Source organism: Humulus lupulus, chromosome 4 (genome assembly GCF_963169125.1).
Source record: "Humulus lupulus chromosome 4, drHumLupu1.1, whole genome shotgun sequence".
Lineage (NCBI taxonomy): Eukaryota > Viridiplantae > Streptophyta > Magnoliopsida > Rosales > Cannabaceae > Humulus > Humulus lupulus.
This window is the reverse complement of record NC_084796.1, coordinates 248,141,986-248,160,861: the sequence shown is the minus strand read 5'-3', so window position 1 is coordinate 248,160,861 and position 18,876 is coordinate 248,141,986. Positions and strand designations below refer to the sequence as shown.

The following is an 18,876-nucleotide window of genomic DNA, read 5'->3' as shown; positions in this document are numbered from 1 at the left end:
TCCATGTCATGGTGGCAGCATCATGGGATTGCTGGACCAAGTCCCACCATATCCTGGCATCCTTCTTGAGCAAGGATGAGACGCAGGATATGAGATCCGCATTACTGAGATTCATGTGGGCTAGGATCAGCTCCACATTCCTTAGCCATTCTTCCGCTTCAAAGGGGTCCGTAGTCCCTTCAAAGTTCGGAGCGTGCTGCTTGCGGAACCTCTCGTACACTGGCTCCACGTGCTGTACAGGGTACGACGCATAATTCGTCATAGGCCATCCCCCATACGGACCAACTTGCTGGGGTGCTGGGGCCATTTGCTGTGGCTGTTGTTGTGGCTGTGGCGGAGGCTGGCTAAGTTTGAATGTTATAGGGTCAGTCAGCAGCTTTGAAGACGTTGAGGGCTTAGTCAAGGCTGTTTACTCCATTCAAACTTAGCTAAAAATGTGTAATTTCGTGTTTAAATATTCAGCGTGTGCCGATATATCGCAGCTATAGGGGGCGATATATCGCAGCACGTAGATACGGAAAACACGAATCGATGCACGGTCGCCTCGGGAACAATGGTCCAGGCGATATATCGCCTATAGGGGGCGATATATCGCCTCCTCCAGCATAAATTCAAACATTTTTTTTCTTTTCCTTTCAGCCATTCAAACTTCTTCATAAGTCCAGTATCTTTTGAACGAGTCTTCAGCCTCTGCTGAACGATTATTCAAATGATTTTCACCTAAAAAGCCATTATTTTTATTCAAGTAAAATCAAGATACTTTCATTCCCAAACTCTATAAATAGGACCTAGTACCCAGCCATCATTCTCCTTTTGCTCTAAGTTCAGAAGCTGCAAGTGCTAGGAGAGTGTGAGAGTTAAACACTTGGGTGGGAAAGTCATAAGCTTAATCATCTTTAGCTTATCAAACACTTTGGGAAGTAAGGTTCTTTGGTATTTCGGTTGTGGTTAGATTGGTCTTGCAAGTCTTTGAGGTAAACCCGAAACTCTATTTCATTTGTTTCATGTTATTTTCTTTCTCAAAGCCTTCTACTCAGTCCCCTAACCTCATTCTTATTTTGGTTAGGGAATCCAAGTTCTTAAGCACATAAGTTGTGGTAAGCATATTTCTCAATGGTTTAGTCTTCCTATTCATTTTCATTTCTTCTTCTTCATAAGACTCACTCTTTCTCATATGGTTGTAGGAGTGTTCCAAAAGTCCCAACTCAGTCCATCATATCCCGGTAACTTTGGTAAGGAAAATAGGATAGAATCTATATGTGTATTGCTTATGTGTTATGTTATGAAATATGATATGTTATGAATATGTTATGAATGTGTATGTTTGTAGGCTTGGGCTTATGCCCTATTTGACTAACAAGACCCCAAAAAGATTATGGGCATATGCCTACTTAGCTAGTAGGACCCCACTAATCTCATGGGCATAAGCTTGTTTAGTCTATGGGACCCCAAGTAATAATGGCCATTATAATAAGTGTATGTATTAAGTGTTATGATATGTATTTACGTTTATTATGAAATTTACGTGTATGACTATGTGTTAGATTTTCCTTGCTGGGCATTAGGCTCATTCCTTTTTGTTTTATGTGCAGGAAAATAGCTTTAGAGGTGGTAAGATTCGTGACGCTTAGAGGATGTGTATCGATGTTGAATGGAGTCAAGGGGCCGAGCGTTATTCGATTCGAGGATGTAGTCTCATTTTACCTTTTTATGGGTTTATATGTATTTTCCGCATTTCTTATGTAATTCTTTTCATTTAAAACATGTTTTGTTTTTTAAAGACAATGGGATCCCATATCTTTCTTAGTATTCTATTTTGTAAGAAACTCTTATTTTTAACAAGTTACTCAGTAAAATTATGGTATTTCCGCAAAAATGTAAGTTTATGTATAGTTTCATTAATGGTCCAAAAAGTCTAGATTAGTGGGTCATTACAGTTGGTAATTTTAGAGTCCAAGAACTTTACTTAGCTAGTTGTTTAGTAGTATTATAGTATGTTTAGTATTATCTTTGTAACTGTGGATTTTTGGTTCAGACCGGGAATTATTTGGACACTCATAGTAGTACTTGTAGATTTTCTAAGTTTAACCTATAGTTTAAGAATATTAATTTTAACCTAAGGTTGATTAATATGACTGATATTAAGGATTATATTTATTGTACTATAAGGTTTAGATATCAACCAATAGGATTTTAAGCACATGTTATGAATGGTGATTAAGGATTAAATATTTTTGAGGATTAAATTTAATAAGGAGTAAAGTTTGAATGTTATAGGGTCAGTCAGCAGCTTTGAATACGTTGAGGGCGTAGTCAAGGTTGTTTACTCCATTCAAACTTAGCTAAAAATGTGTAATTTCGTGTTTAAATATTCAGCGTGTGTCGATATATCGCAGCTATAGGGGGCGATATATCGCAGCACGTAGATACGGAAAACACGAATCGATGCACGGTCGCCTCGGGAACAATGGTCCAGGCGATATATCGCCTATAGGGGGCGATATATCGCCTCCTCCAGCATAAATTCAAACATTTTTTTTCTTTTCCTTTCAGCCATTCAAACTTCTTCATAAGTCCAGCATCTTTTGAACGAGTCTTCAGCCTCTGCTGAACGATTATTCAAATTATTTTAACCTAAAAAGCCATTATTTTTATTCAAGTAAAATCAAGATACTTTCATTCCCAAACTCTATAAATAGGACCTAGTACCCAGCCATTATTATCCTTTTTCTCTAATTTTAGAAGCTGCAAGTGCTAGGAGAGTGTGAGAGTTAAACACTTAGGTGGGAAAGTCATGAGCTTAATCATCTTTAGCTTATCAAACACTTTGGGAAGTAAGGTTCTTTGGTATTTCAGTTGTGGTTAGATTGGTCTTGCAAGTCTTTGAGGTAAACTCGAAACTCTATTTCATTTGTTTCATGTTATTTTCTTTCTCAAAGCCTTCTACTCAGTCCCCTAACCTCATTCTTATTTTGGTTAGGGAATCCAAGTTCTTAAGCACATAAGTTGTGGTAAGCATATTTCTCAATGGTTTAGTCTTCCTATTCATTTTCATTTCTTCTTCTTCATAAGACTCACTCTTTCTCATATGGTTGTAGGAGTGTTCCAAAAGTCCCAACTCAGTCCATCATATCCCGGTAACTTTGGTAAGGAAAATAGGATAGAATCTATATGTGTATTGCTTATGTGTTATGTTATGAAATATGATATGTTATGAATATGTTATGAATGTGTATGTTTGTAGGCTTGGGCTTATGCCCTATTTGACTAACAAGACCCCAAAAAGATTATGGGCATATGCCTACTTAGCTAGTAGGACCCCACTAATCTCATGGGCATAAGCTTGTTTAGTCTATGGGACCCCAAGTAATAATGGCCATTATAATAAGTGTATGTATTAAGTGTTATGATATGTCTTTACGTTTATTATGAAATTTACGTGTATGACTATGTGTTAGATTTTCCTTGCTGGGCATTAGGCTCATTCCTTTTTGTTTTATGTGCAGGAAAATAGCTTTAGAGGTGGTAAGATTCGTGACGCTTAGAGGATGTGTATCGATGGTGAATGGAGTCAAGGGGCCGAGCGTTATTCGATTCGAGGATGTAGTCTCATTTTACCTTTTTATGGTTTTATATGTATTTTCTGCATTTCTTATGTAATTCTTTTCATTTAAATCATGTTTTAGTTTTTTAAAGACAATGGGATCCCATATCCTTCTTAGTATTCTATTTTGTAAGAAACTCTTATTTTTAACAAGTTACTCAGTAAAATTATGGTATTTCTGCAAAAATGTAAGTTTTATGTATAGTTTCGTTAATCGTCCAAATAGTCTAGATTAGTGGGTCATTACAATTTTGGGAGGAGGTTACTATACCATAATTTTTACACATTCAAAACCTCTCAATTCTCTTCATCTTTTTCTTCTTTTTGGTTATTTTCTATGTATTTTTAGAGGAAATTTTGGGTGTTTCTCCTCCAAATTTTCCTATTTATGTTTGTAATTTTTAGTTTGTATTTGCTATTCTAGTTATGAGTTTCTAATCTTTTTAAGATTATTAAGGTGATGATGAAACATTATGTAACTAGATAGTATTTATTTTGTATGTTGATTTCCCATTTTGTGCAACAAAGTTTATAGAATTTTCTTCTTCAAATATCTTCTTTCATCTTAAATATCATGTATTTTGGATTGTTAGCACATATTTACACTTTGTTCTTCAATAGTGCTAAAACATAATATTCTTTGTGTAAGATGTGTCATTAAATTGTACACATCCATGCTTAGAACAAAAATATTATGTTTTGCCTTATAAATAATGTTCATTGATTTATTTGTTATTTCATTAGATTGATTTACACTAAATGCTTTGAAATTATAATTTTGAAAAGTGAATAAAAATCCTATCATTTTAGAAATAATTTTTGCTTAAAATTATAAATCTATTTAGAAAATGATAGTTCGATTTATTTTAACTATCACTAAAACTTGGGAATCAATGTACTTATAAATATTATTGAACTTATATTTTGTGGATTCTAATCCTTAAAAATCTTATTTTACTATCTTCATTTCTATTATTAATTTATGTTATATATATTGTCTTTAATTTCTTTATTATTATCTTTTATTCTATTTTTATTGTTACAAATTCTCATCAATCTTTGGAGCTATGTTAGAATTTATTACTTTTGATTTAAAATAGTTTTCTCTTTTCAATTTTAGACAACTCCTTTGGGTGCAACATCCTTGCTTACACGATCACTATTCTATATGAACGATTCGTGCGCTTGCGATTTATAAATATTTAAAACATACCCGTTTTGGGTCCATCAAACCTCCTTGCAATAGATCCCTAGCCCTCAATACAGAAATCATAGGTATGCGAGGTCCATGCACAGTACCAACAAACATAAAAGGATCCTCACCTTCAGGCTCAAAGGTGACCATATTCCTTTTGCAATCAATGGTTGCCCCATACTTTTCCAACCAATCCATGCCCAATATCATATCGAAGTAAGTCATAACCAACTCTATCAAATCCACTAACAACTCTCTGCCCTCTACTGTCACTGGCAAAGATCTGACCCATCTCCTGGATACCACTAACTCCCCAGTGGGTAACAAAGTTCCAAACCCCACAACATAAAAATCACAGGGTCTACACAGTCTATCAATAATACTACTAGCAACAAAAGAGTGTGTAGCACCAGAATCAATCAAGACATTGTAAGGGGTTCCAGCACTAAGAAGCTGACCTGTAACAAATGAGGGAGAAGCCTCAGCTTCTGCTTGTGTCAATGCAAAAACTCGAGCTGGGGCCAAGTTGTCCGCTTTCGTGGGTTCTTCATTTCTTGCCTTAGGGAAATCCTTTTTAAGATGACCCACCGCTCTACATGAGAAGCAGGCCCTTGCTCTACACTCTCCCAAATGACGCCTCTTGCATGTAGGGCATTCAGGATAAGACTTCCAGGCTTCACTACCACCTGGACGACCCATAGAAATACCACAAGGCCGCCTATCAGGACCTGGAACTGGGAAGGTGTCAGGAACCTTCCTCTTCTGCTCACTGGGGCCTATACCCCTATCAGAACCCACAAATGGAGGACCTGGCCTCCTGAACTCCTTTCTGGCCGCACTGTCACGCCAGATCCTATTCTCTGCACTCTCAGTTGTGAGTGCCTTCTCAACCACCTGCGCATAGGTAGTAACCCCAGCCACAGTGGTAATACGTACATCACGGGCTAACCTGGGCTGTAGCCCCTGAAGAAATCTCTCTCTTTTGGCCCCATCAGTGGGTACCAGTTCCATGGAAAACTTTGCCAAACGATCAAATTTCAAGGCATACTTAGTGATTGACAAACTTCCCTGAAGTAGCCTAATGAATTCCTTAGCCTTTGCCGTCCTGATAGCATCATTATAATATTTCTCATTGAGCAGAGTCTGAAACTCTTCCTAACTCAAGGCATTAACATTTCTGGTCTGGGTAATAACCTCCCACCAAATTCGGGCATCCTCCCGAAACATATAAGTGGCACAGGCCACCCTCTCATTACCAGTTACCCTCATGAAATCAATGATAGTGGTAATCATACTCATCCATTGTTCTGCCTTGGGAGGATCTGCACTGCCCTAAAAAATTGGAGGTTGCTGCTTCCTGAACCTTTCATAAAGAGGCTCCCATTTATTTCCAACCTCAGGCAGCTGCTCTGCTGCTGGCACCGACACAGGAGGTGCTTCTAATACACTGGCCACTGCAGGCGCTTGCTGTTGTCTCAGGAGACGAAGCTCTTCTCCCTGTCTCAACACTGTAGCTTGCATATCACTAACTATCTACTGCCAGTTTACAGGAGCTGGCTGTGGAATCTGTGACTGGTCATTCTCCTAACCCTGAATATTATTATTCTGGCCTTGATCACTCTGGCCAGCTGACATATTTGTCTGCCCTGGATTAATTCTTATCACTGATACCTTGCTGAAACAATGATCAATACGACCAGTCAGGTAGTAATAACTAAACCTCTTGCCACCTTATGGTCCAAGAACAAATAGATAGTTATAATATTCCATAGTCATACAATTATACAAATAGATACATGTTTATATCATTTAGCACTCATCATGTATCACATAATAGTTCACAATCAACAATAGTAATAAGTATGTTCCAGCAATCTCAGTACTATTTAGCACACAGTTGCCGAGGATATAATATTCCAGGGCATAGGTTTAACATGGTGTCTCATGCATACAGTTAAAGCATATATACTATATTTAAGCAGTTATACATATAACTACATAAATAGTTACCAAAACATGAGTCGAGCTTGACTTCAGTGATGTGTGTACATGCCCAGCCAGTCTACAGGAACTCTAACCTTGGCATGCTCTGATACCAAATTGTAACGCCCTGGTTACCCCAGAATAGTTACGGTGAGCGGTAAACCGAAAATTTAACTCGTTACCCGAGTCCTTTGGTTAAAAACGTGCATCTAAGTGTTATTAACAAGCTAAGGTGGAAAACCAATAAAAAGGAAATGATATATTTTATTTAATACATAAAAATGTTCATGGGCCCATTAAAAAACATTTACAAGTTATTTACAACTCAAAATGATCATTACTGTTTCAAATTTACAAACCCGCCAACCTAAGCGGCGAAAATAGGGTAAACCCCCTAGTTCCTCTGAGAACTCCTTGGCCGTGGTGGTCAAGCGGTCGCATATGTACACAACACCACCTAAGCTCTCCACTCAAGGCTGGGTGAGCTTTTCTTTCCCTTTACCTGCACCACATAGCACCCATGAGCCAAGGCCCAACAAGAAAACACAATTTAGCATGAATATAATATCAACAATGATCATAATAATCACTCAGGACTTTCAGTCCAAAATAGAGGAGTGACAGTTGAAAAGTCACTAGGGTGGGTTCTGTTCCCATTAGCCATGTGACGTGTAGAGTCCAAGAACTTTACTTAACTAGTTAGATAGTAGTAGTAGTAATAGTAAGAGCTAGCAGTAGTTATAGTATGTTTTGACTGTGGATTTTGGTTTAAGCCGGGACTTAGTTGGACACTCGTAGCAACACTTGTAGATTTTATAAGTTTAACCTATAGTTTAAGAATATTAATTATAACCTAAGGTTTGATTAATATGACTGATTATGGAGATGATATTTATTATACTATAAGGTTTAGATAGACCCAATAAGATATTAACACTTGTTATGTGTATGTTTAATGAGGAATTAAGTATTTTTGAGGAATAAGTTTATTAAGAGTAATATTTGAAAATCCTAGAGTCTGCCAACAACTTTGAAATCGTTAAAGGACTTAGTCAAGGCTGTTTACTCAATTCAAATTAGGCTGAAAAAGTGTAATTATGTGTATAATATTTCAGCGTATGCCGATATATCGCAACTCTAGGGGGCGATATATCGCCATACGGGGATACGAAAAATACGTAGCTTCGCACGACCACCTCGACGAGCCTCGGGCATATGAGCCCAGGCGATATATTGCGTATGGTAGGCGATATATCGACTCTAGGGCTGTATTTTCAAATGATTTTGAAACCGAGCTCATTTTAATCCTTAACCTCTTGATAAGTCCATAATCTTTTTGACCGATTCTTCAGCCTCTGCTGAACGATTATTCAAATATTTTCAATTAAAATTCCATTATTTTATTCAAGCTAAATAAAGATCTTTTCATTCTTGAACTCTATAAATAAGACCTTGTACCCAGCCATTTCTTCATTCATCAAGTTGAGTTCAGAGCCTACAAGCTGCTAGGTTACTTTAGAGTGTTAAACACTTGGGTGGGGGTTATAAGCTTATTAAACACTTGGGAAGTAAGGTTTATAGTATATTTCAGTTTCGAGGTGTAGTTCGGTCATAGAAGCATTCGAGATATTCCTAATTCTAGTTAATTTTTGTATTGTTTCATTAGTTCTTATAGTTTTCTCTACTCAATTCCTAACTCATTTTCTCTATTTTTGGTTAGGCATCTAAGTTCTTCGAACTTGAGATTTCTTGTTGGTAAGTATCTTTTTGATGGTGTAGTTCATTCCTTTCATCTTTTTCTTTTATAATACTCACCTTTCTCAATTATGGTTTTTAGGAGTGTTCCAAAATCCTGGCCTTGTTCTCATCATCCTGGTAATTTTGGTAAGGAAAATAGGCTAGTTCATACGTGATATATGTTTATATAAAAAGTGTTATGATTATCCTATAATATGTTCTATGTGTTATGATATATGTATGCTTGGGGCTTATAGTTGTTATATAGCAAACCCTATCGCATTTATGTTTTGGGGCTTATAGTTACTATATAGCAAACCCCAATAGTTATATGTATTTGGGCCTTATAGTTGCTTAGCTAAGCAAACCTCATTATAGTTCGAGGCTTATAGTTGCTTAGTTAGCAAACCCCAATATTCACCATGTACATGGGTTAGAATTATGGTATGTGTTATAGTATTTGATATATGTTCAAAGTTTATGTGTATGAGTATGTTCATGCTTGTAGTAGATTTTTCCTTGCTGGGCATTAGACTCATTCCTTTATGTTTTATATGTGCAGGAAAATAGTTATGCCGGCGGGAAGGATTTTGGCAGCTTGGGGATGTGTATTGAGGGAGAATGAAAATCGGTGGACTGCGCGTACGATTCGAGGATGAAGTTGTTTAAGTCTGTTAATCATATTTCCTATGTATTTTCCGCACTTAATTTTGTAACCAATTTATTTAAGTTATGTTTTGTTTTATTTTCAAAACAATGAGATCCCATATCCTAACCGAATTTTATGTATTTAACCTTTGCTTTACAATTTTTAAATAAAGTTATGGTTACTTCATATGTATGTTTTCTTAAGATTAGTATAGTAGTTATTAATGGTCCAAAGTCTAGAATAGTTGGGTCGTTACATGACTATAGGGTCACCAGGGCTTTATAAACAAGTGAACCTTTCACTAGCTTAAACATGTTAGGTACATGATGACTAGTCACCAACATAACCTACCTCATGACCATAGAGTCATAACCATGGAATTCCGTTCCCTAGCCATGTGACAAGCTGTCACCTAGGCCTTAGGCCTTGGCTCTGAGTAACTAGTCTTAGACTAGTCAAGCGCTTATAAGTTTCATCGACCTTAGGGTCGGTCCAGAATTAATGCCTTAGAGTCATTCAACGTTGATATCGATTAGATCTAATCTTCACTCGGTCCTGCGATCAGGATGCTTATGCTGTTTTTCGGCTCTTAGGTCAGTAATACTCGACATGTGCCGACCCTGACTAGTCAGTGCCATACACAAGTAAAAAACATCCGCTAGCATTTAATATGCAATCAATGTCCACATTTATCAACCAACATGCCTCAACAACAATCATGCATGTCATATACACAGGGTGCAGTTTTCTTACATTTGGTTCGAGCGAGAAATATAATAAGAACGACTCCTGAGAACGATCAACCTTTTGATTCCTTAGCGGTTACCTAATCATAACGAATTATAACGAATTATAACCCTCCATTAATGAAAATCAACAATAAAAGGGTCTTCACCTAAACCCCACTCTCGGGACCTCGAAACATGCCCACACGGTGAGTAGAATTGATCCTGGGCCTTAAGGATTGAAACCCCGAGCCAAAGACCCTTAAAAACACTCAAAACAGGATTCTGGAGGAACAGAGTAGCGCTACAGCGCTGCTCAATAGCGCCTCAGTGCTATACTCAGAACCCCCAAACCGCCCACAGAAATCCTGTGTAGTGCTATAGCGCCCTCTGATGGGCGCTGTAGCGCTACCCCCAGACTGATTCTCCCCTGAAACCTCCTTCTTCGACTCCTTCAGTTCTAACTCGATTCCAATGCTTCCAAATCCCATTTTTGATGCCAAATGAACCCAAAATCCATCCTCACATACCCCAAGCATCACAACCACAAGAACCCTAGCCAAAACTCCCAACAAAACCAAGCATCCAACCTAGAAATCCCAACTGAAAACCAAAACTAAAACAAAGCAAAGGAGGGTTTTTAATGGCTAGAAACTTACCTCAAGCTCAGCTTATGATGATCTTCAATGGTGGAACACACTCCCAAGATCACAAGACTTACTTCCAAAGCTTGAATCCTCAAAAATGGCTCAAAAATCACAAAGAAAACAGAAGGAGAATAGGTATGGGAGGAGCTCTTGAAGTTACTCTATTTTTCTCTTATTTCTACAACCTTCAATGGCTTATATCTATCCTAGGGGTGAAAAGACCAAAATACCCCTAGGTCAATTACGGATTTCTAAAGGCTCCCAAGGGCAAAATTGGTATTTCACACCTATCTCGTTAATCATAATTAACGCTCTCCAATTCTCGCTATTCTCGATATACTCAAACACCAATAATTCATATCGCGTTACCCTTTAATTCCCGGCAACACTCTAATCTTTAAAATCACCCTGAGACTCACCCCGAGCCCTGAACTTAAACCTGTTATGACTAAATAGCTAATTATTATTCCAAGATCGTCTCATGCCGAATAGCTCAAAAAAAACCCACATTATAATGTGGTCCCAACAATAGATCACCGATATGCATAAAAATATACAATTACGCCCTCAACGGGCCAAATTACCAAAACACCCCTGTAATGAAATGTGGACCCACATGCATGCATTTAACATCATATTATAATATAATTCACATAAAAATGCATAAAATCATTTAATGGCATAATTAAACAATTATGGCCCTCCCGGTCTACTAATCCAGCCATTAAACCGCATTAAGGAAAACCCAGGGCATTACAAGCTCGCTCATACGGTATGAAAAATGAAAGAGCTACAAGTGAGATACGCAAGGAAAATATTGAGACAGACTAGAAGTAGGGTGAACCCTTCAAGGAGATACATGATGCTCCAAGGACAACCAACTATTGGATGCTTATGCTCGACAAGTCGATGGGACCACACATCCAATCGAATTTCTTAGCAGCTTGGATATAGTGATGAATAAGCAAAATGTGTCCCTAAAAGCTTGTTTTGCAAGTTCCTCCTCGATATTTTGACTAGAGCTTCCAAATAGTGGTACCTCAAGTACCAATCTTACTCAATTCGTTTATGTTTTCAATGACTTCAAGTAATAGTTTTATATATGCTGCTTGCACACACCTAAGAGATGAAAATAAGTGGCCAAAATCAAGCAAGGACCAAAGAAGTTGTTGTAGCATTTTGTGAAAATTGGTTTAACGAGGACGAAGAGAAGGCTAAATGGGTGAGAAATGATGGGAAGCGAATGATAGTGCCCGCTAGTTTATTACCAAAGACCCAGCTATAAGATACTGATACTCGATGGAGAAATTCTTAAGGTGAGATAAGAGATTATATGAAGATAAAGGAAGCAAGAGCAAGGTTATGAGCTATTAGATCAATCAATCAATACTCAAAGTGGTTCGAGCACAAACCACCAAATGGTAATTGTTTATTGCCTTTTTTTCTATCAACCTTAATAGGAGAGATTAAAGAAACAAACTGTAAGAACACACGGATTTTTACGTGGTTCAGGTTATAAAAGAATCCTAGTCCACGAGTCTCTGGTATTAAGAGGATTGTAAGCTTGTGATTGCAAGCTACAATAATGTATTCTCAGGCAGCGTTTAGATTGCTCTGAGTACAGGGAGTTTTCTCTCTAGAAAACCCGAACCCCTTACAATGAGACTCTCAACCCTATTTATAGAGGCTAGGGTCATTAATATTAATCATAAGTAATTAATACACATTCTCCCCATTATTGTGTGTGGGGGGGGGGGGGGGGGTTAATACACTTCAATGCATTGGGCTGCATTGAATAGAGACTACGACCCAAACAAGATTTGCGAGGCCCACTGCAGAAAGGTAACCACTTTACGGGAAACATGCCCCTGAGACTGTCAGGGCATGCTGTATGTACTTCCGTGTCAGACGGTGTAGTGGGAGTGCGAGTTGTCGAGTCGTACCATCGACAACACTATAGACAGATCGCCCAAAAAAGGTTGTCAGGTTTTCCTCTAAGGCAGCTAATCCGCATTGGCTGACACTTGGCTTATTCTTAAGATTTTGAGGACTAGGTTCTCGACCTGGAATATAACTGAGGGCAAGGAAAAACGTGGACTACTAAGCATGCCCGGGATATAACCTTATGAAGACATTCATAGATCTCGGGACATGGCCCAGGAGAGATGTCGATGCCTTCTCACTATCCGAGGAGAATGATCTCCAACTACGGGAGTGACCTCCCGATGACATATCCTTTGGGCGTTGCCTCATAAAAAAGAGGCACGTGTCCTACTCGGGTGATCATGTGTCATTGGGTGAAAACACAGACAACAGTAATAATAACATTAGTAAGAGGTTTAAAGACGACCAACATCACAATTGTTAAAAGCTATAGCAAAGCGCACAATATTTGAAAAATTAAAGTTTGTAGTAGTAAAAGAATCATTAAAATAATAGAATGTTTTAAGATCTAAGAACTGGACTGAGGTTTGGTGCGAGGTAAGAGAGAGGATAAGCTCTCCATTTATTTTGATCATGGATGCAAAGCTTTAAACATCCTCTTAGAGTTCAAAATATTGTGTAAATTAAGGCCAAAAATTATGTTAAGAATTTGATTTGGGTGTTACAAGCTTAAAGGTTTGGAACAATGATAATGCTTTTGCAATTTCATTGACAACTCACAGTATTTCATACAAGTGTTTCAATTAGATCTGATATTAACTTACAAGACGTACAAATACCTAACAACTTAAGTGGTCATAAAGTGTTATGCAATCTACTTAGTCAAATTAAATGACAAGAGTATATGCTACTTACAATATTACTATATCAACATGCATGAGGGAAATCCACATAGAACATTAGAATTAGATCCCAACCCCCTTATATATTGTCAATTCCAAACTAATTATAAAGTTTAAACCATATATATTATTGTCGTTGTTAATTTATAACATAAGAGTGGTCCGAATTATCTCTTCTTTTCATCTTCAAAAAGACCTAATTATTGAGGCCAATAATTGTACCCACGACTATTAAATTATATTATTTGAATTTTAAATTGACATCCTTACAAAATGTATCTATAGAATGAAGAAAGCAAAATAAAAAGATTTATAAAAGACCAACAATAATAATTTATTTAAGCCTAACATACTAGCAAACTGATAAAACAAAAAAATTTCGTCTGCATACATTTTATATTTTTATATAGAGGAGATATATAAAAACTTGGTCACTTTTAGATTTTTTTTCAGTAAGGGGACAATATATATTGTATAAATAAATATATGTATGTAAAATATTGACGTGGACTTCTAACCTGTCAAACCATTATTTAAAATGAAAAAACGATGATTATATGTGAGAGCTCTAAAATAAGTAATTTGTGTCCTTGGTCGAAATATTAAATACTTAAAAAATGATAGCTCAACTTGGAGATATAGTATGCATTTTTTAGTACGAATGTATGACGTCAAATAGCAACGTTACAAAGAAAGACCTTTCGTGTGTGATTTTTTAAAATCTTTAATGCTTATACAAATGCTATAATATAAGTAGTGAAAACCTTAATTGATTCTTCCACATATTGTACGATCAACTGAGAAGTGCAGACAGAAAAAATGGAGGCAGAAAACAACGGCAAAACTTCAGCAGCATATCCAATGAATAGTGGAGATGGCCCCTATAGCTATGCCAATAACTCCATTTCCCTGGTGTTTATAATTATATGCATAATATTCTACTATATGTTTTCTATAAATGAATTATATTAAGGAATGGTTTAAAATAGGTTTATCTAGTTAGTTTGCACAATAATTTTGTTTTGATATTTTTTTTTTTATAATGACCTTCTAAACATTTCCAACACTCTTAGACACTTTATCGGAAATTTTCAATACCTTATAAAAAATTCTAGAAACCTTACGAAATTTTGACATTCTGTTTGAGTTTTAGATTTTGCAAATTGTTGTTTTGACAAAGTGACACTATAAAATGTTATCTATTTACTTTTTTATAAAGTGATATTATGAAGAGTAATTGGTGAAAATTATATATTTTACTCTAGTCTTATTTTGATAATTTTTTTAAAAATGATATGTCTAAAGTTTTGACTAGCTGTCTGACTTTTTGATCAACTGTTTGAAAAATTTCTACCAACTATCTAGAGAGTGTCGTGGATTATTTTGCAAAAAATTATCAAAGCTAAACTAAATTGCAAAATAACTTCAAAAAATTGGTCATTATGCCAAGTACCCTATTATAAAATTGTTTTACTTTCACCAATTACTCTATAATTATATAAATCTTCTACTTTTGCAGGGAGTAGTCATAGATCATATAAGAGAAATTATGATCAAGGACATTTCCGAGAAGCTAGAAATCACTCCTTCAAAACCCTTTTGGATTGCAGATTTAGGTTGCTCCATTGGACCTAATACTTTCTCTGCAGTGAAAAACCTTATTGACTCTGTGGAGTTTAAGTATCAAAGTTCACAAGAAACCACCACTACTACTCAATCCGAACTCCCTCAATTCCAAGTCTTCTTCAACGATCACACCTCAAACGACTTCAACATGCTTTTCAAGTCCCTTCCCGGAGACCGGCGTTACTACGCCGCCGGTGTACCGGGATCATTTTACGGACGGATTTTTCCCGACGCTTCGCTTCACTTAGTTCATTGTTCTTTCTCTCTTCATTGGCTTTCTCAAGTGCCCAAAGAATTAAGGGACAAAAGCTCTCCTGCATGGAACAAAGGGAGAGTTCATTACTCCAACTCTGGAGATGAAGTGATTAAGGCCTATAAAGCTCAGTATGAAAAGGACATGGCACTGTTTTTGAAAGCTAGGGCACAAGAGATTGTGTGTGGAGGGTTGATGGTGCTTATCAGTCTTGGTATTCCAAGTGGAGTTCATCATTCTGAAGCTGGAGGGAATAGGGGCTTTGACCTTGTTGGATCTTGCCTCAAGGAGATGGTTGAGAAGGTATGGAACTTTGATTTTACACCATTCTAAGGAAGTAAAAGAGTTCATAATAAATACTAGTTTGCCTAATAAATTCTAATTAAATTAGAATATTATTAAGCTTTAATTTTTAAAAGTTAATCATTGTTCAAAGGTCCCTATTGGGCAGGTGTTTTATTCTCTTTTGGAGCACAAGATTCCAATGAATTAGTTGGTCCCTATTTACCAACTAATTTCTTTTGATTTAAAGAACTTCTTAATTCAATTTCATAGGGAGACAAAAACATTTTCCTTTGTTTCTCTTCTTTAATAAAAGACAGAAGACTAAAAAAATGGATTATGAGTTGGTCACAATTAGAGAGGAAATAGCTTGTGAGTACTATTGATGTAAATTTTGTTCTTACTATGTTTTTTTTTCTTATTTTAGTTTTGACTGTCGCTATTATTAGTATTATTTTACTTTGGGTGAGATCAAATCAGAATATGAGAATTTTGTAATTGTAAAAAAAAAAAGAAATTGTATAGTTTAGCTATAAGAGTATTAATTTTTATGTTATCTTTTGCACTCTTTTACCTCAATGCATAATAACATGTGTAATATTTTTTAAAATAAAATAATTAATAATCTTCCCATATCATCCCTTGATGAAACATGGGAGTTGACAAAAATAATGTAAAATTAAAGAGAAGTTTCTTAACACTCATATGTTTAAATTGAAACAATTTTGTAGGGAATTGTAAGTGAGGAAAAGTTTGACTCCTTCAACATACCAACTTATTTGATGACTCCCCAAGAACTTGAAACAGCAGTGAAGGAAAATGGAAGTTTTGCAATAGAGAGATTAGAAGTATTACCTCATGTGAAAGTGAATGGAGTTGCCCTTAATTCCCATCAAGTTACATTTTGTGTGAGATCTACTCTTGGGGAACTAATCAAGGAACACTTTGGAGAAGAGACCATTGACCAGCTATTTGATTTGTACTTTCAGAAAGTGGAAGAGATACATCCAAGTTCTATTGCTGAAGCAGTGAAAACATTGAGCTTTCTAGCTGTGCTTAAGCGCAAGCCAATAAAACATTAATCAGAATATATATATATATTTATATATATATTTATATGTTCACATTTTCTTTGAAAATGTTGTGTGTAACCCTATAATTAATAATGCATGTGTGATAAGGGCCTAAGAGAGCCTTTTTTTGCATTACAATAAATAAAGGGAAAATTACTTAAAATACTAATTTTTGCTAAAAATTTACGTTTTTACGGTCAATTTTTTTTTTTTAATTTTATGGTTTTAAGGAAATTTTTACATTTTTACGATTTTGTCTTTTTTTTATTGTTGTTTTCAAGTTGTTTTTAGGTTTTCTTTTGTGTTTTCACGTTGTTTTTATGTTTTTTTTGTTGATATTTAATTGGTTCAGTGAATTGTTTTTAAGTTGCTTTCAAATTGATTTTCCTAAAAATCATATTTTCATAATTATAAAACTTTAAAAACCGTTTTTTTTTGAAAATTTGAGTGTGTACTTTTGAATATATATATATTTAAGAAAAAATCTCATAAATAAAGTGATTTTCTCAATTAAGAGCATCTCCAATGGAGTGCCAAATTAGTGATGCATTCCTAAAGTATAGCTGGATCACTTTACAAAAAAGTTGCTCCAATGGTGTGCCAAAAGATGTGTCAAATTCAGCACATGCTAAAAGTTATGTTAAATTTGGCACACAATATAGCATGATGCATATTTTGCATTACCATAAATGCAACATTTTTTTTATTACTTTTATGCCATTTTTATAATTTTAATAATCACCATTAAATGCTAGAATTTTTCCCTTATTATTTTATTATCATCTCTAACTATCAACAATAAAATATAAATAAAAATTATTAATTTTTGTATATTTTCAATAAATATCAAATAAGCATTAATGAAAGATTGATTTTGCTTAAGCTTTAACAATTGTGCATTGGAGCATAGTTGCAATGCTCAGAAATCCTAATGGAGTTTAATGGCTGGATTAGTAGGCCAGGAGGGCCATAACTGCTTAATTATGCCATTAAACTAGTATATGCATGTTTATGTGAATTATATAATAATATGATGTTAAATGCATGCATTTGGGTCCACATTTTATTACAGAGGCATGTTGGTAATTTGGCCCGTTGAGGGTGTGATTGTGTATTTTGGGTGCATGTTTGTGATTAATTAATAAAGCCACATTATAAGGTGGATTTTTTTGAGCTATTCGGCATGAGACGATCTTGAGTATAAATTAGCGATTTAGCCATAACGGGATTAAGTTCGGGGCTCGGGGTGAGTCTTGGGGTGATTTTAATGATTAGAGCGTTGCCGGGAATTAAAGGGTAACGAGATGTGAATTATTGGTGTTTGATAATTTTGAGAATAACGGGAATTGGAGAGCGTTAATTATGATTAACGAGATAGGTGGAAAATGTCAATTTTGCCCTTTGGAGCCTTTAGAAATCTTTATTTGACATAGGGGTATTTTGGTCTTTTCACCCCTAGGATAGATATAAGCCATTTATGGCTGTAGAAAAGAAGAGAAAAACAGAGTAACTTCAAGAGCTTTTCTGTACCTTTTCCCCCTTCAATTTTCTTTGTGATTTTTGAGCCATTCTTGAGGATTCAAGCTTGGGAAGTAAGCCTTGTGAGCTTGGAAGTGTGTTCCACCATTGAAGAGCATCATAAGCTGAGCTTGGGGTAAGTTTCTAGCCATTAAATTCCCTGTTTTGCTTTGTTTTAGTTCTGGTTTGTTGTTGAAATTTCTAGGTTGAATACTTGGTTGTGTTGGGAGTTTTGGCTAGGGTTATGGTTGTTGTGATGCTTGGGGTATGTTAGGATGGTTTTTGGGTTCATTTGGCATCAAATTTGAGATTTGGAAGCATTGGAATTGAGTAGGAATCGAAGGAGTCGAAGGAAGAAGATTCAGGGGAGTGCTGTTCTGGGGGTAGCGCTACAGCGCCCATCATAGGGCGCTATAGCGCTACACATGATGCGTTTAAGGAATTTTTGGTTATGAGTATAGCGCTGGGGCGCTATTGAGAAGCATTGTAGCGCTACTCTGTTCCACCAAAATCCCGTTTTGAGTGTTTTTAAGGGTTTTTGGCTCGGGGTTTCAATCCTTAAGGCCCGGGATCGAATCTACTCACCGTTTGTGTACCATTCGAGGTCTCGAGAGTGGGGTCTAGGTCAAGACCCTTTCATTGTTGATTTTCATTAATGGAGGTTATAATTGGTTATGGCTAGGTAATCGCTAAGAAATCAAAAGGTCGATCATTCTAAGGAGTCGTTCTTGTTTTATTCTTGCTCGAACCTGAGGTAAGAAAACTGCACCCTATATATATATGACATGCGTAGTTATT

At 36.1% G+C, this 18,876-nt stretch overlaps 1 protein-coding gene across 1 annotated transcript; it reads left to right on the top strand.

Annotated features, from left to right (window-relative positions):
- Positions 1 to 14,145: 14,145 nt before the first annotated feature.
- LOC133833155 (loganic acid O-methyltransferase-like) lies at positions 14,146 to 16,569 on the top strand. Its single transcript, XM_062263407.1, has 3 exons — positions 14,146 to 14,238; positions 14,846 to 15,508; positions 16,219 to 16,569. The coding sequence occupies exons 1-3, from the start codon at positions 14,146 to 14,148 to the stop codon at positions 16,567 to 16,569; spliced, it is 1,107 nt and encodes a 368-aa protein (XP_062119391.1).
- The last annotated feature ends 2,307 nt before the right edge of the window (positions 16,570 to 18,876 follow it).